The sequence below is a fragment of the Plecotus auritus genome (genome assembly GCF_963455305.1).
Source record: "Plecotus auritus genome assembly, chromosome: 3".
Lineage (NCBI taxonomy): Eukaryota > Metazoa > Chordata > Mammalia > Chiroptera > Vespertilionidae > Plecotus > Plecotus auritus.
In genome coordinates this window covers 123,953,814-123,979,914 of record NC_137772.1, presented here as the reverse complement: position 1 = coordinate 123,979,914, position 26,101 = coordinate 123,953,814, and the positions used below count along the sequence as shown (strand labels likewise).

General features: G+C 42.1%; 1 protein-coding gene across 8 annotated transcripts in view; it reads left to right on the top strand.

Moving 5' to 3' along the window:
* The window catches only part of MTUS2 (microtubule associated scaffold protein 2), a 611,667-nt gene that overhangs the window by 461,388 nt on the left and 124,178 nt on the right, over positions 1 to 26,101 (top strand). For all 8 annotated transcript variants that reach the window (XM_080658484.1, XM_080658486.1, XM_080658485.1 and 5 more), the window contains one exon: positions 18,468 to 18,566. In XM_080658484.1, the coding sequence (XP_080514610.1) occupies positions 18,468 to 18,566 (99 nt within the window). The remainder of the gene's footprint in view (positions 1 to 18,467; positions 18,567 to 26,101) is intronic.

Here is a 26,101-nt window from a genome sequence, read left to right as displayed (position 1 = left end):
TGAAATAGCTACCATTGGAAATACTTCTTAGAGATTGAGTTCTTCTTTCTAGGACAATGCTGGTGACCTCACATATGGCTTCCCAGATCATCTAGAATAATTCTGTAGTCTGTCCATATCCCTCCTTCCCTGGGTTTTCAGACACAGGTTGAGAGCTGTGTTTAAACATGTTTGGAGGTATAAAATATGACTTACTCCTATAATTTTGTCTTCCTGTAAATTAATAGTGATTATTGCCCCATTGACACCAATATGATGGCAATGGAAAGTATTGTGGGTTTAATGCTAATAGTAAAAATATATATTAAACACCCTCTGCATGGCTATGTAAATGGAAGGTTCCCAAGAATTTTAGCAACTTAGCCTTGGTCTTTCACTGTTTTTCCCTTTGTTTTCCACCCAAATTTTCATGAAGAGCTCTCCTGTTGTTCACATGTCAAGCACAAACTCTCCTGGGCATTGATCCATGTATTTTACATGAATAGTTGACTTTACCTCAAACTGGTTTGTAGTTGTTGTAACAAATAGGAAAATATTTTCAGATGAAAATAGTGATCTGAAGATAGATTACTTCTTGGTCAATAGGCCCTCTGATTCTGTCATGTTGACAAGGCCTAAGGTATAGAAGGATTTCCTGTGGTTATATAGAAAATGAACAGCTGGTGTTTTACTGTTTGGGTTCCTCTCTATCTAGTGGGGGGGATAATCCCTGGGACTAGTGAGGCTGCTATGCTACCGACTACAGACATCACTGTATCAGAAAAATTAATTTTACTACTTTAAAAGCAGGTTTTTATTTCTGCATTAAATTCCACAAATTTTGGCATTTGGGGGCATATTCTAATTTAAAAATACAAGCATTTCATCCACATAATCAACATGTGTTTATTGAGCACTTTCATGTGCACGTGGGCCAGAAAGAGCTGTTCTAACAGATTCTCCCTGCCTTCCCTCCAGACTGGCCAAGCATCATCTCTCCTTTCTGGGCACATTTAAAAAATATATTTTTATTGATTTCAGAGAGGAAGGGAGAGGGAGAAAGAGATAGAAATGTGAATGATGAGAGGGAATCGTTGATGGGCTGCCTCCTGCACGCCCTGCACTGGGGATCGCACCTGCAACTGGGGCATGTGCCCTGACTGGGAATCGAACCAATGACTTCTTGTTGCATGGGATGACACTCAGTCCACTGAGCCACAGCAACTGGGCTCTGGGCACATCTTAAATGAAGAACATGAGGAAGAGCTTTCAGACCTTAAACATTCTGCTTTAACGGCCACTGGAATGTCGGGTCTAGATGATTTGGGGGTGGTTCTTACCCTTGCATGTAACACAAGCTCCTTCCATGTTAATAGCTCTAAGAGTGTGTTGTTTTCCTGATAATGAACGAGTTGTGGCACCTCACAATGTGGAAGCCCACGTTGATTCAGGAGCGTCCAGAAACCTCCCTGGAGTGGGACCTGCAGGAGGCAAAGTCGAAGCAGTCAGGCTGCACCAGGCTCTTTGGGGTTACTGTTACTGTGCGGTGTCAACTGTTTCTCCCTGAAGCTGAGTCTCAAATGCAGTCACAGCTTCAATTATTTGTCATTGTGAAGCCAACAGGGGAAATTGCAATAGATTGGGATAGAGGAGATAGTAGGAGAGTAAATGTGTGAGGAAGAATCTTTGGGGGAAAAAAATTAAAGCAATCGTTTTGAGACCCATTCCTTTGCATGAAGTCACAAAGACAGAAAATATGGTAGAGTTGGTGTATGGAATGTGTGGAGCCATGCATTTCATCATTCAGAGTCATGTCCCTGTTTGCTGTTTTATCTGGCCAGCAGTGGGGAGGTGCCTAGTCCCATGCAACAGGCCAGGAAGCACTGTGAATCATGAGCTGTAACCTCAAAGTCACTCTCAGTCATCCCAGGCACTGAGGAGTGAAATTTGGATGGGTATCCACTCACTCAACACATGTTTACTGAGCACCTTCTTTAAGTTGAGCACTATGCTGAATGCCTGGGGAAGCATGAGGGACGGAGCTGATGGTAAACAGGAGCTTATACTTATATATTCAATTATTTAATTACAGTTATGCTAAGAGCTGTGAAAGGGAAATGAGTGTACAATAAAGGCATGTTGTGTAGACCCAGCATAGTGTGCAGGAAACACACAGGCAGAGACCTGAAGGGTCAGTAGAAGTTGCCAGATAGCAATAATGGTGAAGACAGTATTCCATATTGATGAGCAACATAAACTGCCTCTTGATAAACAGTACAGGTTCCCAAGACCCCCTCCACTTTCAGTCTTGGACTAGGGCTGCTAACAATTAGATGCCTTGTCAATTTGAAAATCCCTCTTCCGTTCCAAGCCTTTTATGGATGAACTTACAGGCTGTAAAGTGGTCAAAAGACAGATAGTATGGAAAAAAATTGCAGAATCACAGCTACTTCATCAGTTTCCAGTTTTACTGATAAGTCTACCTGAGTTGCAATCATTACACAAAGCTTGTCCCTTAAGCAGTTCATTGACATAGTTTGATTTTTTTTTAGGGCACTTGAGTTTAAAACTCTAATACCCTCATTCTCTGTTACCAGTTTTGTAAACTAGGGTGCTATTTAGCAATTATAATTGAAATGCTGCAGAATGATCCATGTATGGGGACAGAAACATTTATCTTTCTCTGCTCTGCCTTTCACATTCTTTCATTTAAACAACAGCAAGAAGGGGTCAATGGGGGGAAGGAGAACATATGTAATACTTTCAACAATAAAGATTTTTACCAAAAGAAACAACAGAAAAAAATAGTCATGTTTTAGATAATTTGTGAAGCAATCTGGGACATCCACACCCAGAGTACCAGAAGAGAATTCATAAAATGCTGGACTCACCCTGGCCCTTGGCCATAAGCTACCTGTAGGCTGATGTGAAACCTTTCATTCCATGGTGGCTCTGCAAAAGTAGGGCATATAACCAAACCCTCCCTCATGAATATGTACACACATTTATGGGAAAGGTCACGCCCTGGTATTTTGCCCACTCTGCCTGTCAGCCTGGGAGAGCCATGGGAGCTAGTCCAGCAGTCATTAATGTGAGTGGTCGTTTAGAGCTGTCTTCCATTGTGACTTCTGACATTTTGGTATTTAGAACGCTGCCTACTGTATGAAATGCATTGTTATACAAATTTTTGCCATGCTGTAGCCCAGTCTCTTAACATGATGAGTCTGGGACTTTTGATTACATGTCACTATTGAAAACTTCATTTCTTTCTCGACTTCTTATATATTCTATTGGCTGTCTTACATTGATGAAATACCAGTGTATTTCATCATAGGGGAGAAGGGTACAAGAAATGCAAACATAACAGAAAGAGATTAATGCCAGTTGCCTATTTTCTAAGATAACTGGAAAAGACAGACACATTCTTGGTTACTTCAAAGTTTTCATATATTACATATTTAATCCTTCTGCATGTTTCTATTGAGAACCACTTTGGGCCCCACACTTTGCTAATAAACAATCACCCAACCAGCCTACCTGAGATGAGTCTAACCCTTCCAGCCTACCCTCCCGCAGTGCTCTCAGTGGCCTTTCACCACCTTTTCACTAGGAGATATGCACAAATATGTTCAAAGAAACATTGCTTGTAATTGATAAAAACTGGAAGTGGAAGTAATTCACACTTCCATTTGTGGGGAATAATGGATACATTGAGATGTGTGCATACAGTGGATCGCTGTTGGCAATGAGAGTGAACTAGGGCTACATGCTGCCCAAATACAGGTGAATATTACGGACACAATTTTTCGTAAAAATTGCAAGACAAGAATATACACATGGTATGATTTCACTGATATAAAGTTTACAAACAGACTTCAGGAATTATTCAAAGGTGCCTGTAGAGTAGCAAAACTATGAAGAAAAGCAAGAAATGACCAAATCGTAGTGCCCGTGGTTTCCTTGAATGGGAAAGAAGAGGCTTGAGACACAAGCTTCAGAGGGGGCCAATACTGTTCTAATTCTTCATTAGCTTGAATGTTCTAATTCTTGACCTGGGTACAATTTCATGAGTATTTGCTTTATAATTATTTGCTAAACTATACAAATAAGTTTTAAGTATTATATTTTACAATAAAAGTGTTTAAAACTGTATTATAATACTTTATTAAGAAAAATCTAAATATACATAATATGAGTTGAAATAATACATTTCAATGGGTTCATAGTGGTTATTGCTAGGTGAGGATATGGTGAAATGAAGAAAAAGTATTTTCTCATTTTTCTACAATGAGTACATGTCCATTTTATAAATAAGAAATGTCTCATTTAAATATGTGTTTCTATTTGATGAGTGAGTCTTGACCTGTCATCTTAGACAGATACCTTAGTTTGAACTACAAGCGTTAGCAGCCAAAAACAGGTTACATTCTTGGTTACTTCCTGTTTGTTCATTAATCATCATTTCCCTTAATTGGCAACCTCAATCGCAGTTCCCCATTTATAAAAAAGAAAGCAAGAAAAACACTATATAAATAGTGTAATAAGTATTTAATTGAACAGTAGTCTTATTTAGCCTTTAATTGGATTTTCAGAGGAATTCAGATATGTTATAGGGAAACTGAGTAAGAAATTTGCCTTGTTCTGATGAAGTTCAAGATCATAGAGGGCTAGAGTTTAAGGTAGGCTGGGCTCAAGACGAAAACCCTCCTCCAATCTCATAACTCACCTCCAATTTCTAAATACACTATCCCTTTATACCTGTATCTTTACACGTGATCCTCTGCTGTTGTGCCTTTTTCTTCTTGGCAATATTTCACATTTGAGCTCAAATATAAGCTTTGGTGAAGCCCTACCTGGCTCTGTCTCCATGTTCCTAGAGGGAAGTCCTTATCCTGACCTCTGGGCTGCTCCACTATTTTGTCACTGCTTATTTACACATCCCACTAATTGGTGAATTTCTGCAGATAAGGATTTCGTCTTTTCACCTTGGATTCTCCAATAGCTAATACCATATCAAGTACAATGGAGCCACTCCATAACTATATAATGAATGAATGAGTGAATGAATGAATAAATGAATAAACGGATGCTTAGGAGCTTTCAAAGAATGAATAGTTCAGAAAATAAGAGGGATGACATAGTCTTTGGAGTAAAACTACAGGATACTAACATGATGGCACTCATTTAATACTAAGTAGACTATTTGTTTTTTTTTATTTATATAGGGAAAATCTTAGCTATGAAAAGCATAGTTTTGTTGTGCTCTTGAACTAATGTGAGTAAATGATGAGATAAATTATCCAGACCACTTCTTTCATTGTGTCTTATTGAACTAAATATGCCACAGTGAGTAATATCTCAATATCTATTTATGTAGTTTCACATATACAAAGTATTTTTCTCACCATGACTTACTTATTTACAATTTCTTAGAACATAGATCATGCAGTGTCTTGATTCCCCTGGAGAACTGGATTATTTCCTTTCTACAAATCCATCATTTTCAGGAGTTCACTAGTTTTGTGGCCAACAGTGTGTAACACAGTTTCTCATTACTCACTTAGGACATGACTATTATGTTGGGAGAGAGGTACTGGAGGAGAAATGAGAAGGAGAAAATAAGAGGTTTCCAAATGTCAGGAATTCACCTCCTTGCAAGGTTGATTTCATTTTCCAGCAAGGAAGAACATTATTAGTGATAATAACCACCTCATTTATCTACTAACATTCACTGAGTGGGCAATTTTCATGTACTGTATTGTCTAATAGGGAATCTGTACAGATAAAAGGCATTCAAATGATCTATATATATAAAGAGCCAGGGGCCGTCACACCCGAAACAACCGAATGGATGACCGAACAGGCTGCGTGGGGCAACAAGGCCGGCAGGGGGGTTAGTGAGGGACGACCAAACAACTGAGCAGCAAGCTGTGTGGGGTGACCAGGCCAGCAGGGGGGTTAGTGAGGGATGACCAAATGACTGAATAGCAGGCTGCATGGGCCAACCAGACTGGCAGGGGGGCAGTGAGGGGTGACCAGGCTGGCAGGGGAGCAGTGAGGGGCGACCAGGCTGGCAGGGGGGGCAGTGAGGGGTGACCAGGCCAGCAGGGGGGTTAGTGAGGGACAACCAAATGACTGAACAGCAGGCTGCATGGGGCAACCAGGCCGGCAGGGGGGCAATGAGGGGCAACCAGGCCAGCAGGGGGGCAGTAAGGGGCGACCAGGCTGGCAGGAGGGGGCAGTTGGGGGTGACCAGATTGGCAGGGGGAGCAGTTAGGGGCAACCAGGCCAGCAGAGGGGGGCAGTGAGGGGCGACCAGGCTGATAGGTAGGACAGTTGGGGGTGACCAGGCCAGCGGGAGGAGGTAGTTGGGGGCAAATAGGCTGGAAGGGGGGCCAGTGAGGGGTGACCAGGCTGGCAGGGGGGACAGTAAGGGACAACCATGCTGGCAAGGGGGCAGTTAGGAGTGACCAGGCCAGCGGGGGGAGAGGGGGGCGCAGTTGGGGGCAACCAGGCCAGCAGGCAGAGGTGGTTAGGGGTGCTCAGGCTGGCAGGGGGGCCAGTTAGGGGCAATCAAGAAGGCAGGCAGGTGAGCAGTTATGAGCCAGCAGTCCTGGATTGTGAGAGGGATCCCCAGGATTGTGCCTAAACTGGCAATCAGACATCCCCTGAGGGGTCCCGAATTGAAGAGAGCGCAGGCTGGGCTGAGGGGACTCCCCACCCGTGCACGAATTTCATGTACCAGGCCTTTAGTAGTGTAATAAAGCCATGGCCACAGAGCATAACAGCAGCATCCAGAGACCTCTAGGTTGAGTTCCTAAGGATGAGAGGGGCAGAGTTAACTGGAGAAAAGAAGAAGCAGGAAGCTGCTGCAAAGTTCCATAAGAGCAGTGACACTGGTCTGTATGAACAAGCTGCAATGACTATCTAAAAAGAAGTGGACTAAATTTTTAAGAGAAACGCAAGATGCATATTTCACAACACTTAGCATTTTATTGCATGTAGAGAAGCAAGAAAGAGGGATGAGACAAGGATGAGGTAAATATTTCTGGTTTGAGCAAAAGACACACTTTACTGAGTCAGGGAAGATAGAACTGAAAAAGTTTTGCTAGGCGACAAGCAGTTCAATCGTGGGTATATTGAGTTTCATGTGCATGGGAGATATCCAAAAAGAGACATGATATATAGGTTGGATATATATTCAAGGAAATTTCCAGAACTATAGAATGAGGGTTTGTAGACTGAAAGAGCCTACCAAGTGTCCAGTATCATAAATGAAAAAAGACCCACACCAAGGCACATTGGCATGACACTCCACAACACTAAGGAAAAAGAGAGATACCAAGAACTTCCCTAGAGAGCAAACAGATCACATACCAATGGCTGACATTTAGAATGATATCGAACTTCTCAGTAGCAACCCTGGAAGCTAAAAGCAAAGCTAAATGCCTCACAGATCGGAGGGAAATGATTGCTACATTAGAATTCTAGATTAAACCAAACAATTGTATCAAGATGTCAGCCATGGAATATGTCCAATAATTTACCTCTCATATACCTTTCTCTGTAAACTAAAAAAAACAAAACAACAACAAACCCACAACATGCTCTACCAAAATAAGGAAGCAGACCAAGAAAGAGGGAGACATGAGGGGTCCAGAAAAAAGGGACCCGACAGAGGAGAGAGGCAAAGGAGTTTCTCAGAATGCTGATGAACAGGCATTCCAGGATGGCAGCTCTAAACAGCCCTAGAGATGACCAGTCCAGAGGAGAATCGAGGGCTCCAGAAAACCAAAACAAAACCTTTTGCATAATTGTGAGAAGAAAGCTGTGCTCTGATAGAGTTTTGAGGAGAATCAGCAAAATATATATAGAAAACTAAGAAAACACAAACCAAGGAAGCTAGTAAGTCCAGGGAAAACAAAAAGTCACACAAGTAAGGAAATTACCCAGTTGTGAATAACCCCATATAATAAAGAGCTAATATGCAAATGGTCGTCACACCCTCACACCTTCACTGGGGAGAAAGGAATGGGGACCAGCCAGGCTGTGGCCCAGGAGAGGGACAAGCCTCCCGCCCCAGGGTCCCTGTGGTCCCAGGTGCCAGCGGCTGCGCCTGTACTTGCAGCCCAGGAGAGGGACAAGCCTCCCGCCCCAGGGTCCCTGTGGTCCCAGGTGCCAGCGGCTGTGCCTGCGGCCCAGGAGAGGAACAAGCCACAAGCCCCGTGGTCCCAGGCACCTGCAGCTGTAGCCCGGGTGAAGCCACCCACCCACGGTCCCCTGCAGCTGTGGCTGGCCCAGGTGAAGCCGGCCCAGGTCCTGGGTGCCTGCAGCAGGCCAGAGGGAGGGAAGCCTGGGTCCCAAGTGCCTGTGACTGGCCAGAGGAGGGAATCCTGGGTCCCGGGTGTGGGGCAAGGCAGAGGCAATTAGGGGTGATCAGGCTGGTAGGGAAGCAGTTAGGCAGGCAGGCAGAGGTGGTTAGGGGCGATCAGGTAGGCAGGCAGTCGAGTGGTTAGGAGCCAGCAGTCACAGATTGCGAGAGGCAGTTGGACATCCCCCGAGGGTCCCGGATTGGAGAGGGTGCAGGCCGGGCTGAGGGATCCCCCCCACCCCATGCATGAATTTCGTGCACTGGGCCTCTAGTATTTATATATTTATAACAAGATAAACAATTAATTTTGACTCAACCAAAAATTATGGTACAACTGTATTGATGAGGGAGCCTATAGAGAGCTAAATTGTTATTTTCCATAATAGGAAGCTATTAAAATAGGTATAAAATGTAATATCAAGAAATAACAGTATAAACATACATTACTTAGATATATGGAGTTAGACACTAGGAAAAACCACTTAAAATGTTCAAAATGATGAGTATGAAATGGGCATATGGAGGATGGAACAAGATTCTGTTTTTATTTAAAGCCTTTTACAGAATGATCTAGAAAGGTACAGATGTGGAACTTTGGGTGTGGGGTTTTTTTTGAGATTTTTTTTTAAAGGAATGCAAAAAATGAAGATAAAAATAGGAGAACTGCTGGGCTGTGTCATGGCTGCTGTTACCCATGTGCTCAGAGGAGAGTGACAGCAGGATTGAGCTGGGGTTGGCTTCTGCAGATAGGGGTGACTGTGGTGGTTTCTGCTGCCTTTGGGATATTAGAGCAAGAGTGTGGACAAGAGGACAGTTGAGATGGAGGACTTTGGCATCAACTTTAAATTGGATAAGGAAGGTAGGAGCCCTGCAGTTTGGGTGTAAGGGGATTCATAGTCTAGAAAGGAAAGGAACTGGTGGAGCAGTAACAACACAGTGAGACAGCTGGAGGATAGAAGGTTGTGTTCCAAAAGTGGGGTTTGTGAGCTTCAGAGGAAGGTGCCACAAGCCAGGTAGCACTGGATGCCGAAAAAGGCAAGGAAATGCATTCTCACCTGGAACCTCCAGAGGAATCAGCCAAAGCAGTTAGCCCAGTGAGACTAATTTCATGCTCTGACTCCCAGAACTCTAAGAGTATACAGCTGTGTTGTTTACAACCACCAAGCTTTAGAGATGAGAAATGAGTTAAATTTGAGGAGGATCAGGAGTGGCCAAGAAAATAAGGGCGAGAATGAGCAGTCCAGCCTAAGGGAACAGAATAGGCAAAGACAGAATATCAACCAGTAACTGTCACAGCAGGGATGAGTGGCAGAGAAAATGAAATCCTGGAGGTGGCTTATCCCAGGCCACAGAATTGGGTCTTCCTGCTGAAGATCACAGAAAGCTTTGGAAAGGCTGTTCAAAGGACAATCATGTGCTTCCTTTTCTTGGCTATTGTAAATAACACTGCAGTGAACATAGGGGTGCATATATTGTTTTGAATGAGTGTTTTGGGTTTCTTTGGATATATTCCAGAAGTGGAATCACTGGGTCATAAGGCAGTTCCATCTTTAATTTTTTGAGGTAACTCCATACTGCTTTCCACAGTGGCTGCACCAGCCTGTATTCCCATCACAGTGCACAAGGGTCCCCTTTTCTTCACATCCTCGCCAACACTTGTTGTTTGTTGATTTATTGGTGATAGCCATTCTGACAGGTATGAGGTGATATCTTATTGTTTTAATTTGCATATCTCTGATGATTCGTAACATTGAGTATCTTTTCATATGTCTGTTGGGCATCTGTATTGTCTTCTTTTGAAAAGTATCTGTTCAGGTCCTTTACCCATTTCTTAATTGGATTGTTTGTTTTTTAGTGGTGGGTTTTATAAGTGTCTTACAAATTTTGGATGTTAAGCTCTTTTTAGATATATTGGTGAATATATTCTCCCATTCAGTGAGTTGTCTTTTCATTTTGTTAATTGTTTCCTTTGCTGTTCAAAACCTTTTTAGTTTGATGTAGTCCCATTTGTTTATTTTTTCTTCTGTTTTCCTTTGCCTGAAGAGATATATCAGAAAAAAATATTGCTACAAAAAAGTTCAAGATTTTAATGCCTTTGCTTTCTTCTAAGATTTTTATGATTTCAAGTCTAACATTTAAGTCTGTAATCCATTTAGTTTATTCTTGTCCATCAATAGAGAAGTGGATAAAAAAGCTGTGGTACATTTACATAATAAAATACTACTCAGCTGCAAAACAAACAAACAAAAAAAAAACTTGCCTTTTGTGACAGCATGGATGGACCTGGAGAACAGTATGCTAAGTGAAATAAACCAATCAGAGAAAAACAAGTACCATATTATTTCACTTACATGTGGAATTTAATGAACAAAATAAACTAATGAAGTGGAGACAGACTCATGGATACCAAGACTAGACTGATAGCTGTCAGAGAGGAGGGGGTTGGAGGCTGGGTGAGAAGGCTGAAGAGATTAAGTAAGGAAAAAATAAGAAAGACTCATGGACACAGACAACGGTGGTGATGGCTAGAGGGAAGGGGAAAATGGGGAGAGGAAGAAGAGGCTAAAAGGGGGATAAATGGTGATGGAAGGAGACTTGATTTTGGGTGGTGAACACACAATACAATATACAGATGATGTATTACAGAATTGTATACCTGAAATCTATATATTTTATTAACCAATGTCACCCAAAAACCTCAATTTTTAAAAAAAGAAATAATAAGGACAATCATGTGATCTGGTTAATGAATAAGAAAAGTCATTCTGGCAGCAGTAAGGGGGATGGGTTAGGTAAAGATGAGGAAGATAAGACACAAGACAGAGAAATCACCCAGGAGATATTTCTAGTTGTCCTGGCAAGAAATGACAGAGACTGAACTAAGGTAAAAGTGAGAATGGATGAAGGGCCAGATTCAGGAGCTACATACAAGGCAGAATCGGGAGGACTTAGTGACAGGGGAGGATAAGGAAGAGGACTCACTGGCTTCTGGTTTCAGTGACTAGGGGAACAACTGACTAGGAAAGAAGATACGGGAAGGGGAGTGGATTTGAGAGGAAGTAATTAGTCCCATGTAGGGCATGCCGACTTGGTCATTTAGTCATAAGTGGTAATGCCTAGTTGGCAGCTACGAAAAGGTGTGGATCTCAGGAGAGATGTCTGGGCTCATCTGGATTAGAAATATCAGATCTTATAGTGGTCAGTGCATCTAGCTCAGTAGTGCAAGCATGCTGTGTAGACGAGCTCATCCAGAAGGGTGGACAGAAGAAGACTGAGGCAGAATCCTGGGACGCATCTCTCAGGTGTAGGTAAGGAGGAGCAGGAGCCAGGGAGACTGAGGGAGAGTGGCCAGAGGGCAGCAAGAAAACCCTGAGATCAAACTTGTGCTGGCACCTCTGTCAACTCTGAGATCTTAGAGTTAAATGGAAACTGATGGTATACTTTAAAACATTTGGGCTAAGTCTAGATTGCAAGAAAACTGCAAAAAGAATAGCTGATTGCTATAATTTTCCATAAGGAATTCCCAGAATCATACAGGAATCTTCCAGGCAGGGTTATGTTCCTAGGGGAGGGGTTTGTGAAAGTTTTGATCAGAGTAATTTCTGCAGAATTAGCTCTACTAGTCTGGGTTCTCTCCTTGTGCTTTTATGGATCAGACAAATTATTTCCATTTTGGTTTAGTTTCTCTTCCTTTATTATTTATTTATTATTATAAAAGTATTGTGTAATTCATCAAAAAAGTGGAAATAATGCAGAAGCATCCTATATAATAAAAGGCCAGCGACCATAACGGCGTAACGACCAGAATGACCAATCGACCGGTCGCTATGAGGTTCATTGACCACCTCTCGGTCCCTCCCCCCAGCCCACAGGCTCCAATGGCTGGATGGCCAATGGGAAACCATGTGGAACTGGGGTGGTGACAGGGCAGGACTGAGGACCGGTGAGCGGGAGGAAGGCAGACTTGGTCCCTCCCCCTGGCCCACAGGCTCCAATCATGGTGAACCCAGGAGGGTGGTGGTGGGGCGGAACTGGGGACTGGAAAGCAGGTGGAAGGCAGACATCTTGATACCTCCCCCCCACCCTCACCCCCCCGGCCTGCAGGCTCTGGTTGCTGGATGGCGAATGGGGAACCACGGATAACCCGGGTGGGTGGTGGCAGGGCAGGACTAGGGACTGGTGAGTGGGCAGAAGGCAGACCTCTTGGTCCCTCCCCCTACAGCCTGCAGGTTCTAATCGCTGGATAGTGAACGGGGAACCATGAGGAGCCAGGGTGGGTGGTAGCAGGGTGGGACTGGGGACTGGCGAGTGGGAGGAAGGCAGACCTCTTCGTCTCTCCCCCAGGCCCGCAGTCTACTATCATGGCAAATGGGGAACCACAGGGAACCTGGGTGGGTGGCGGTGGGGCAGGTCAAGGGACTGGCAAGCAGGTGGAAGGCAGACCTCTTGGTCCCTCTCCCCGGCCCTCAGGCTCCGATCCCTACATGGCCAATGGGGAACCATGGGGAACCGGGGTGGGTGGTGGTGGTGGGGTGGGACTGGGGACTGGTAGGCAGGCAGAAGGCAGACCTCTTGGTCCCTCCCCCCAGCCTGCAGGCTCCGATTGCTGGATGGCAAACGGGGAACCACAGGGAACTGGGGTGAGTGGCGGCAGGGCGGGACCGGGGACTGGCGAGCGGGCAGAAGATGGCCCTGATCTCAGGCTAAGCCTAGGGACCCTAACCACACACAATTTCATGTGCTGGGCCTCTAGTATATAATAAAAAGTAAAAAGTAAAAGCCCCTCAATCCTGCTGCTCAGAAGTCACCATTATTAAAACTCTGGTGCCTGTTTTTCAAATCTTTTTACATATTTACAGTCATAGTACAGATAACATTTTGTGTTATGAAAATAGGATAGAAATGCATACTATTCAACAACTCGCTTTATTATTTATCACTAGGGGCCCAGTGCACTTTTTCGTGCACCTTGAAAGGAACTGTGGGCCGCGAGGCTGCGGTGGGCACAGGGGCAGGTCTCGGTCCATCCTCTGCGCCCCTGTCTGGCCTCTCCTGCCACAACCCCATCTCCTGTCTGCTGGCAGCCCTGCTCCCACCACCACCGCTCCCATGCACTGATGGTGCCAGTCCCGCTCACACCCGCTGACAGCGCTGAGCGATTGGGGCCGGCGCCAGCGGCAGCTGCTGCCCGGATCGCCCCTTAGGAGCAGGAGGAGGTGGAGAAGCCCTCAGGGGGATCGGGGCTGGTGCCGGCTCTGGAAGCGGGTGCAAGCAGTGGCTCCGGTGCCGGCTGCAGGTGCGAGCAGGACAAGCACCAGCAGAGGGTGCAAGCAGCGGCTCTGACGCCAGCAGCAGGTGCAACTGGGACCATCACTGGCAGCGGATGTGAGCGGGGGCTGCCAGTCCCAGTTGCCCCTCAGGAGCAGGAGGAGGTGGAGAAACCCTGAGTGGCAATTGGGGCCGGCAGCCACCGTTCGCACCAGCTGATGGCACTGAGCAATCGGGGCCAGCGCTGGGCACTGGCAGCAAGTGTGAGCACCGGGTGGGGCCGCAGTGCATGGGAGCAAAGAATTTTCAGTAACCACCAGAGACACGCCCCAATGACAGCGACCGACACCCCACCTTGGTCTGGCATCCCTGCTCACCTGCTCCATCATCCCACCACGGCCAATGCCCTCCATGTGCTGTGCACACCCCCTGGTGGTCAGTGCACATCATCACAACCAGTTGTTCAGTTGTTCCACTGTTTAGTCTATTTGCACATTAGGGTTTTATATACTAGTATATAGATGGGCAGCTCTCCATACCAGTACAATATAGAGCTACCTCATTCTTTTTAAGGCCATAGTACCTTATTGTATGGATGCACCATAATTTATTCACCTGTTACCCAATATGCATTTTTGTTATTTACACTTTATTATTGTCATAGTGTATGAAGTGTCTTTGAACATACATCTTTTCACACTTGTGCAAGTGTTGCAAAGAGAGACATGTAGAAGTGAAATTGCTTAATCAAGTCTATCAATATTTATATATTTGCTAGAAGTTGCCAAATTGTACTCCATGGTATGGAAAAAATTGAAACTGAATAATATGCATATTTAGTTTTATTTTAAAGTCCTGGTTGAGTGCACTTTTGGCCTTTCCCATTTCTCTTCTAAGCTCCCAGGGGCCTTGCTGCCTTTTAGTATTTGTTGATACCTGAAATCAAAGAGGAGGGAAGGAATGGAAGAGCGAGATTAGCCATTGGTACAGATTGGTACTCTGAAAAAAGCACTCCTGTCAGCGGTGTGGAGTGCTGGCTGGACTTTTGGGACTCAGGTTCCAGCCCCTGTAAGCCCTAGAATGCCTGGCCTGGACCTGTCTTGAAAGGAGCCCAGTGGGAGAGGGAGGGGCAATAACAGCATCAACTCAATGACCACGTGGTGCAGGGAAGGGTGTGACCAACTGGTTGAAGTTTGTGTTCTAGTGAGAGGGTAGACAATAAACAAACAGATGAGTATATAACATACTTGGGGGTAATGACAAATGCTGTGAAGAAGAACAAAGCAAGTGAAAGGGAGAGTGGCAGAATTGTTTCACCTGGAGGCCAGGCATGGCTTCTCTGAAGGTTATTTGTGCAGACACCTGCATGCACGAATGCAGGGACCATGCTTAAAGTCTGGGGGAAGCATTTTTGTTGTTGTTGTTTTTTAGACAGAGAGGAAGAGAGAGGGAGAGAGAACCATTGATGTGGGAGGGAAACTGAATGGTTGCCTCCTGCACGAACCGCAACTGGCACGCATCCTGACTGGGGATGCAACCTGCAACCTGGGTATGTACCCTGATTGGGGCTCAAAACTGTGACCTTTCTGTGTACAGAACAGTGCTGCAAGCAATTGAGTCACACCAGCCAGGGCTGGGGGAAGCATATTCTATGCAGAATGAACCCAGGATAAAGTGCCTAGGATGGGAAGAAGTGTGCGTGTTTCAGCATCAACAAGGCTGCTGGTGTGGCTGGAGGTGCAAGCAGGGACCAGAGTGATATCAGCATGCGTATCAGTCAGGGTTCTTCAGAGAAACACAACCAATAAGATACATATGCATATATAGTATATTACATATAAATAACATGTATTCTTTACAGAAATTATATGTTATATATTTATTAAATATACATATGATTATGGATGCTGAGAAATCCCAAAGTCTCTAGTCAACAAGCTGGGGACCTGGGACAGCCAATGGGGTAAGTTCAAGTACAAGGCAGAAGAAGACTGATGTCCCGCTCAGCCAACCAGGCTGACGAAGATCCTTTCCTGTCAGCCTTTTGTCCTACTCGGGACTTCAGCAGGCCCACTCACACAGATTCAGATGTTAATCTCATCTAGAAACACCCAGAACACAAGTACACCCCAAATAACATTTGACCAAATATCTGGGCACCCCATCACCCAGTCAGGTTGACATATAAAATCAGTCATCACAGTGTGTCTGTGAAGTAGCCAGGGGACCAGGTTTTCTGGGGCTGTGCTGTCCACTGTGGTGGCCACCGGCCCAGGAGCAGTTATTGAGCACTTGAAAGGTGACCTGAAGTGATATTGAATTGTCGGGTCAAATAAAATACCTTATTATAGCTAATGTCACTGTACTATTTAAATGTTGTTACAAGAAAATTTAAAATTGCATAAGTGGCTCATTCTAAGTTTCTATTGGAGAGTGCTGGTGTATAGTGCCTTGTGGTGTGGTAAGGAATTTGCATTTCACTTTGAGTGTCTTGGTGGGTGGTTGGAGGGTTTTGAAATTGGGAATGACTTGCTCTAACTTAGATTTTAAGTAGTTCAGCTGCTGCTGTTAGGGGATGAGCTGTAGGGGAGGAGGTGGGTTTAGCAGAACAGGCAGGAGGCTGTAGAGGAGGCAGAAGGGATGTTGATGACATGGGCTCTGAAGAGGCAATGCAAGGCAGGGATGTGGTGAGACCTGGGGGATAGTCTCAGAGGAGAGTCACAAGCTTTGCTGACAGGCTGAATGGAGGAAAGAAGCAAAGAAACAAATCAAGGTAACTCCTGGCGTTTCTGACCTGAGCGCAGTGAGTGGATGGCACCATTACTGAGATGTGGAAGACAGTATGTTACTACATGCCACAAAGCGTACTGAGAGTGGGAAGAAAAATGGGGGGCTATGAAAGAGAATTCAGGCCTTAGAAGATTCGAACCAACAGACTAAAACAAAGTCTCCAAAGGCATTAAAACAGAAAAGATGAAGACAGGTCTGTGATGGAAAAGCTGAAGGCAGGTGGACTAGGATGGAGAGGGGCTGAGGCAGATGCAATGGTGTGAGGGAGGCAGTGGCCCAGTCAGGCCAGAGAAGAACAAGAGAGAAGGAGGTAGGATCCAAATACCTGCCTCCTTCCCCAAACTCCAGAAATTATTCCTGCCTCAGCCTCTCTCTCTCTCTCTCTCTCTCTCTCTCTCTCTCTCTCTCTCTCTCTCTCTCATACACACACACACACACACACACACACACTTGCATGCACACAGACATACAAATAACCTATAATAGTGCTCTTAAAACTGGACAGGGAAAATTAACATATTTGAACACATTAAAACTGCATAAAACAGCAGTCCAGTAAAAGATACTATAAATAAGTTTTTGAAAGTGAAAGCATAGAAAATGTAAAAAAAAATGGGCAAAAGGTTTAATTACACAATTTTCAAATAAGAAAATGCACAGACTGATATGAAGATACTCTAAGTATATGGCAAAAGTTAAGTGTGGAGACTTCACTGTCAGTAGGGAAAGAGCTGCTCTCACACACGCTTGGTTGGGCATGTGGATTAGGTCCTTTAGAGGACAGCAGACAGCATCTCACAATTTTGTAAGTGAGCAAAGGCACTGCTATGCATTTGTCCTGGAAAGACACCGGTACCCGTGTGCAAAGAAACAAGTGGAATAATGTTTATTGTAGCACATTTAGCCACTTTAATAGCCAAAACTTGCTAGTAATCTAAATTTTCAGCAATAAGAGATTGGTAAATGAATTATGGTACATCTTTGCCCATTAATGCAATGTGACATTTTTAAGAGATCTATAAATAAATGATATGAAAAAGATCTTTAAAAATTGTAGTATGTAAAAAGAAATTGCATAGAAATTGCAAAGAAATTGTGATTCATTTAGTTAATTAATAACTGTGTTTGTATATGTGTAGATATATTTATAAATATCTAGAAAAAGATCTGGAAGAATAATCACCAAATTGCTAGCAGTGGTTACCTATAGAGCTTGTGGGGAAGTTGGAGGTTTGTGCTCGGCACCTAAGAAACCATCACCAAGGTTTGGTTTTGAAATAACATAATAAACTCTGGTAAAGTAGAGGCAGGTCTAGGTCCATCCAGGTCTGTGTTATTTCTCTAATTTTCCATTCATTGTTCTTTGACTTTCTGATGAAGGTGACATGAAGGTGAGTGTCCATACCCAGCACACAGGGAGAAAAGCTCCATGTGCCCCCCAGGACATGATTTGAGGAGCTGTTCTTAGATGCCACTTGCTGTTGAGATATCACCCACACCCCATTCTGCTGGGACCAGCTCTGATTCCACAAAGGCTCAGCTGCAGCAGAGAGAGCACAGAGGCTTCGCAGGTCACCTGTGTGGACCAGCTGCATGGAAATTAACTAGAGGCAGGCCTGGCCCCAATGGCTGGGTCCTCGATGATGCTGAAGTCATCAGTACTTACTTCAGTGACAGCTTCCTTCTCAGTCTTCTGAAAATTAGTTTCCACAGAAAGAGGCAGGCAGGTCATGTTAGTGGCTAAGGACAGGACAATATTAATTCCCACATAGTTCGTCAGGGTCATTGGGGTGCTGCAACCTCCCAAGATAGGGATTTTTCTAATCAAACCAGAGGCAGCAGTGTGCTTAGTCCCCTGACCCCTCCAGCTGAATTCCCTTTGCTGTGTGTCATCCCTGAAGCACAGGGGGTCTGACCATAGCAGCAAATCATCGAAATATGACTTTGCTCTGTTTGCCTTTTGCTAAACATCCCTTTCCACAAACAGCTTGTGTTACTGTTCCAGTTGTAATTAATTTGCTTTCTTTCTGTTTCTTTTTATTTTTAAAACTATATATAGGAACAAAGAAAGAACTACAAAAAGATCAAGATGCTAATAAACCTGCTGTTTCATCTCCAAAGAGAGCGGCAGCTTCAACCACCAAGCTTCATTCACCAGGTATTCAGGAAATGTGATCTGTGTTATTTGGGGAGAAAAGTTGAACTTGAAATTTATTTGTTCAAGTGTTATTAATGGAGCAATGCCAGCACATGTGATATGCAGGATTGTTCTGGGGCCTGGCATACATATACTGATGTGTTCTGACTCTAAATGAAATGAACCAGCTCCTGGCATCATTTTCTCTTAAAAAACAAAGTGTTATCATGCTACGTTTAAGTGGTAGAAGCTTCTCTGTGTAGGAGTATCTGCTGATCCAATAGCATGTAGAAATAATTTATAATTGAAAAACAGACTTTGAAACTCTAACCACCAGAGATGATAATTTCTAAAAGGAAGAAAAACAGAACAACAATGCATATAAAGTACTTGTTATTTTGTCAGTGAGGAAGCCATTTCTTTATATTCAGACACAAATAAGCTACCTAATGTCACTTGAAAGTTGAAAATTATTTATTATGGAAATAAATAATCCATATCTCATATCATAAGGCATTAACTCCTTTGTGTAATAGAATGCAGTGTAACCTCAGAACATTTTCTTCAAGCACAAAAATAGTAGCAATATCAACAGCTCATGCCTGAGTTCTTACTGTATGCCAGGCACTGTCCTAAGCTCTTTAACTGTATTAATGTATTTAGTGCACACAATAACCTGTAAGGCAGGTGCTATCACTGCCCCTCCCTTTGCATGTGAGGAAATCAAGGTACATAGATTTTTATTAATTTGCCCAAAGTCACAGGAAATAAGTAGTAGAGTCTTGGTTTGAATCCCAAACACTCAAAATTCCAAAACTACATTCTTAGTCACTGCACTATTAATCAGAAAGCTTGGAGAATAGAAAACATATTAATATTTCTGATTAATTAAAAATGTATAGAGCCCTGGCCAGGTAACTCAGTTAGTTGGAGCATGGTCCCATGCACCAAAAGGTTATAGGTTCAATTCCCAGTCAGGGCACATACCTGGGTTGCGCATTCAATTCCTGGTCAGGGCACATACAAGAGGCAACTGATCAATATTTCTCACATTGATGTTTTTTTCTCTCTCTCTCTTTCTCCCTCTCTCTCTTTCTCCCAATTAATAAAAACATGTCCTCAGGTGAGGAATAAAAGAAGTGTAGGAAATAAGTCAAAGCCACAAGAGAGGGTGGGAGATCAGATGGAGGACCCTGGGTAAATCTGAAATTTGTAAAGGGCAGCATCCTCCTGGATGAATTAAGAAGAAAAAGAAAGCTCACCCTGCAGGAGGAGCCTGGCCCATTGCAGCTTTGGCTCTTGAGAAGGTGGGGAGGGGACCAGCCCACCCTTAGGAATTTCTTGCCCCATATCTACCCTGCCAACATTTGAGAGCTGGATTCCATGCTACCCCTGTGGTCGGACAATTTCATTTAAAACGCCATAGGGCATGGCCAGTATGGTATGGAGCCAGGAACCAAGAGGTCACCAGTTAGATTCCCAGTCAGGGCACATGCCTGGGTTGTGGGCTCAATCCCCAGTAGGGAGCATGCAGGAGGCAGCCAATCGATGATGCTCTCTCATCATTGATGTTTCTATCACTTTCTCCTTCTCCCTTCCTCTCTGAATTCAATAAAGATATATTTAAAAAAGAAAGAAAGATAAAATGCCATAGGACTTGTGTCTACTTAGGAGAATAAAAGTGAAATTATTACACACACAAAAAAATAAGCCACCATGTGTAAGGTCCTTATATTCTAGGGGAAATAGAGGTATTGTGTACTTTTAGACTTTATGTTAAAATATATATGTTAAAATTTCCAGGATAACCAATAAAATAGAGTATATAGTTCTAAAACAAAAAGAGTGGGAAAAGTTGGAATGAGGGGTCAAAGTATTTTCAATCAATGCAAATGAAGGCAAAATGGGGAGAAAAGAAAAAACAGGTAGAGGAAAAAAGGGGGAAGAAGAAAGGGAGGAGGGAGATGAGAGAAATCAAAAGAATAAAATATTAGAAATGAACTAAAAAATTTCGTAATGAATGTTCATGAACAAAACTCTAGACTAAATCAAAGATTGAGATTACCATACTGGACTTATTATTGAATAGTCAGTAAGTACGTATTAAGTGCATATTGTATTCAGTAAAATCTAGCTTTAGAATGTTCACAAAGTACACACTTAAAATATAAGAATACTAAAAGGTTTAAAATAAAATTACTGAAATATTTATACCAAGAAATACTAAACAGAAGAAAGCTTGTGGTGATATAGTTTCAAAATAACTCTATTGTGATACAATTAACAAATATTACACTACACATGTTTAAAGTGTACAACTTGATAAGCTTTGACACAGGTGTATACCTGTGAAGCCCTCGCACTGTTAGAGAGCAGATTCCATCCCTAAAGTGTCCTGGTGCCCTTTGTAGTCCTACCCACCTGCTCCTCTGTGCCCCACCCCAGTCCCTGCCTGACACTACAGCTTAGTTCCTGTTTTCTAAAGTTTTATAAAAAAGGGAATCACATAATATCTAGTCTACCTTTATCTGGCTTCTTTTACTCAGCATGGTTATTTTGAAATCCATTACCTTTGGATGAACTTAAAAAAGCCGCTGTGCACATTTGTACATGTCTTGACGTGCTACCTGCTTTCATTCTCTTGGTAAACACCTGGAAGTTGAACGCCTGAGTTAGATGACAGCTACGTGTTTCACCTTCCTTACAATGTTAAAAAGTTTTCTAAACTGTTTACCAAAATGATTGTACCATTTTATGCTCCCATCAATAGTGTGTGAAAGCCCAGGTTCTCGACATCCTTGCCAACACTTGGAACGGCCAGGCTTTTCAATTGTAACTAAGCACAGTGACACAGTGGAATATTGTTGTGGCTTTAATTTGTATTTCCTCAATAACCAATTATGTTATGGTATTGATCATCTTTTTCTGTTTATTTTACATCTGTGTATACTCTTTGATAAAATTTCTATTCAAACCTTTTGCCATTTTAATTTTTTCATCTTATTAAATTTTAACAGTTTTTATATATTCTGTATTCCACTTTTTCAGCTATGTGATTTGCAGTTTCCCTTCACAATCTGTGACTTGTTTTGCATTCTCCTAACAATACTTTTTGAAGATTAGATGTTGTTAATTATCATGAAATCTCATTCATAATTTTTTTTTTCTTTCATAGACCATGTTTTGGTGTTATCTAAAAACTCTTCACGTAACCAAAGGTCACAAGATTATCTTCTACCCTTTCTTCTAAAAAATTGAGAGTTCCAGGTTTTATATTTAAGTCTGTGATCCATTTGAGTTCATTTTTGTATATAGTGTGAGGTATGATGTGAATTTCTTTCTTTCTTTGCAGAAGGAGATCTGTCTGATTTTATTTCTAATTATGTTGTGGTTGGAAAACATACTTTGAATGACTTCAGTCCTTCTAAATTTATTGAGACTTACTTTATGACCAACAACAAGGTCTGTCTTGGTAAATATTCCATATGTATTTAAAAAGAATGTGTAATCTTCTGTTCCTTGTGGAGGATTCTACATATGTCCTAGGTCAAGGGGCTGATAGCATTGTTCGAGTATTCTATATCCTTACTGATTTTTCTGTCTGCATGTTCTATCAGGAACTGAGAGACTACTCTTAAAATCTCAGTATAACTGCGGACTCATCTGTTTCTTCTTTCAGTTCTGTCATTATTTGCTTCATGTATTTTGAAGCTCTGCTATTAGGTACATCAACATTTAAGATTGTTTATCATTTTGATGAATTACCACTTTATCATTATGAAATGACCATCTTTATCCCTGGTAACATTCCCTAAAATTTAATTTATTCCGTATTGAGAGTGCAACCCCAGCTTCCTATTAGTTTCAGCGCGGTATACCACTTTCCATACTTCTCCTTTTCATCCATTTGTCTCTATATTTAAATAGGCTTCTTACTGGCAGCATATAATTGGCTGTTGCACTTTTATTCCATCTGAAATCTCTGCCTTTGATGTACATTTAATGTTATTAATTTGATTGGGATTGAATCTACCATCTTGCTATTATTTTCTAATAATCCCATATTTTTCCCCTATTTTACTGCCTTAAGTGAATATTGTTTATAATTTTTTGGTCTCCTTTGTTGATGTATTTATTACCTTGTGTTATTTTAGTGGTTACTTTAAGGTTCACAGTCTATATATTTAACTGTTCACATTTTAGCTTCCTGGGATATTTCACTTCACGTAGCATAAGAATCTTACAGCAGTGTGCTTCCATCCCTCTCCTCCTGGCATTTGTGTTGATAGTAAGCATTTTTCCTCTACATAGATTATAAACCCACACTATATTTGTTGTGTTGATTGCCAACACTCAGCCTTCTTTTTAAAAGATTTCAATGAGAAAATGTCTTTTACAGAGAAAGACAAATACCACATGATTTCACTTATATGTGAAATCTAGAAAACAAAACAAAACCCAGATTCATAGATACAGACAACAGATTGGTGGTTGTTAGATAAGAGGGAGATTTGGGGGGTGAAGTAGGTGAAGAGGATCAAGAGGTACAAAACTCCAGTTATAAATAAGTCATGGGGATGTAACGTACAGCATGGGGAATACTGTGAACAATACTGTATTAATTCTGTACAATGACAGATGAAAACTAGACTGTTGTAGTGATCATTTCGCCCTATATACAGAGATCAAATTTTATGTGTACTATGTTGTACACATAAAATTAATATAATATTGTATGTCAATTATACTTCAATAAAGAAGTCTTCCAGTTATACTCATTTAGTTCTCATTTATAGTGTTCTTCATTTATGTAGATCCAGATTTCCATCTGATATCATTTTCCTTCTGTCTAACAGATTTCCTTTAACATTTCTTATAGTGGAGGTTTTCTGGTGATGAAATCTTTCAGTTTTTGTTTACCTTCATTTTTGATAGATCTGTTTACTTTGTCCCAAATCCAACTGTACATTTTTTCTTTACTTATTTAAAGATGTTGTTTCACTGTCTTCTGGTTTGAATGGTTCCAATGAAAAATCAACTGTTATGCTTATCTTTGTTTCTCAATATATAATCTGTCTTTTTCTTCTCTAGCTACTCCATCATTGGTTTTGAAAATGTGATTACATTATACCTTGGTGTCAGTTCCTTTATGCTTTTTGAGTTTGAGTTTGCTGAGATTCTTCTATCTGTGGGTGTACAATTTTTATCAAAGTTGAAAATTTTGACCACTGTTTTTTGTTTGTTTGTTTTAGTCCTAACCCCTCCTCTTCAGTGACTGCAATTGTACATATATTAGGCCACTTGAAGTTGTCTCACAGGTCCTGTCTAAACTGATATTCTTTGAGTCTTTTTTTTCTCTGTGTGTTCCATTTTGAATAGTTTCTCTTGCTGTGTGTCCACTAATATTTCCCTTTTTCTTTTCTTAAAAAAACACCCAACCATATGTTAGTTCCATAGGCCAGAAGTCCCATGTGTCTCTATTCAGAGTTTCACAAGGTTGAAATCACAGTGTCAGCTTGGCTGAGTTCTTGACTGGAGGTTTGAGAGAAAAAAAAATCTATTTCAAGCACATTTGGGTTGTTGGTAGAAATAGTTCATTGTAGTTGTAGGACTGAGATCTGTGTCCTTAGATCTCCTTGCTAGCTATTAGTCAGGGACCATTTTCAGCTCTTAGGGCAACCCACATTCCTTGCCATGTGGTCCCTTCATTTTCAAAGTAGTGATGAGGTTTGAATCCTTCTCAAGCCTCAAATCTCTGACTTCTTCCTCTGTGACTTGCTGGAGAAAACTTGTTTTTTGCAGGATCACCTGATTAGGTCAGGCTCACCAAGAATAATATCCCTCTTGGTATATGCAATCAAAAGCTAGAAAATAGTCTTTCAGTCAATGACAGACCACATACACAATGGTGGTCCCTTAAGATTATAATGGAATTGTGCCGGGGCTGACCAGCAGACCCTGAGCGACAGATGAACAGATTACTCTGACACACATTTCTGTGAAAGAGAAGGCTAAGGGACTAGTATTCTTTAGTAGCAAATAGCCCTGATTGCCTGCCTCGTTGGCTTTTTATTGTAACAACAGCTTGAACTCAAATTAACCTCTAGATATAATTAGTAGGGTAAGCTTCCTTGAGAAAATACATGTTTCTACAAGGTTGAATCTTTAAAGACTAAACAAGAGATTCTAGCAAAACACCCCAGGGGATTGGACTTGTTTGGAAAAGTCAAGGTAGGGGCTGCCACCTTTGGCAAGGTCCCCTTAGAGGCCCCTAACCTTTCAGAGAATCCTCCTTACAGACATTCCAACCAAGTCTCATGCTTCCCCACATCTCCCCTTTTTTTATTTTGCTGGCTGCAGAAGACAGGGGGAGGTGGCAAACTTTCTGCTTTGGAAGGTCAGGGTCTACAAAGCATGTTTACTGCTTGAGTTCTGATTTTGTAGATTATAAGAAAAACAAAGAGAATTACAATGACAGCAATGGTTAGTCCAATCAAGTACCAATTAATTCTAGGAAACCATGTAGTGGGCTCTATCTACTCCAAATGCTCCTTTACCGTATTCTAAGTAGTAGTCTGTTTTTCATATTTATTGATAGTAAGTAAGGACTTTTTAATTTATCTTTGCAATATGTTTACTTCTTCAGTAAGGTTATCATGAAAGACTCCTCATAGATGCTTTTTAACATCAATCCAATGATGGTGACTACTGTTCCATTTTAAAGGGGTGACGCATATGTGCTTATGCTCCTAATCGCAATTAAGTACTTGCCTGTATGCTATAGCATCCTGTCTTTCCCCAGATATTCAATGGCTCCCTCTATTGCCTGTAGTCTAACTAATATATATATTTTTTAATCTATGTGCTGTTGTATAGTGAATTCCCTAGTTACATTATAGGCCATATTGTCTACAAATGTGGCCATTTGCACAGACTCAGAAAGGGCTGCCACAGCAACGCTGGCAGTAGTAAGAATAACAACAGTCAAGATAATGGCTGCAACGAGTATTTTCAAAAAAATCTTTTGGGCCATAATTGGCTCAATGCTCTTCCTAAGACTTCGATAGTTGATGAGCCTTGCCATTTCCTGGTGAGATTAACAGGTATAAGAATTTCTGCTTGTCTTCTAAGTACCATAATAGTGCTGATGTTCAATGAAGTAATGTTCTGGGTGGTAATACAAGATGCAAAATAAGTTCCTTCTCCAACCATACTAGAAAAGATGAACTATGGCTTATTAGTAGATCGGGGTCCATAACAAAGACATAAGGGTGAGTGGTGCAAACCAGGCTACTGTCAGTAAGGTTATTAGTAAAAGTTATACTATACTGGCCAGAGGAGTTCTGTGAGTCACCATGCCATGCCATGATAGAGTTCAGTTCGATGAGCTGGAATCCACAGTGGCCCTGTGTGGTAGAAACACATGCATATCCTCTCCCCCATGTTAATAATTCATTGGGTCCTTGAGTCCCATATTCCTCCTTTTTTGTTTTACTAGTATATTTTTTAATGTTGAATGGGCACGCTTAATAATGGCCTGCCCCTGTGGATTGTAA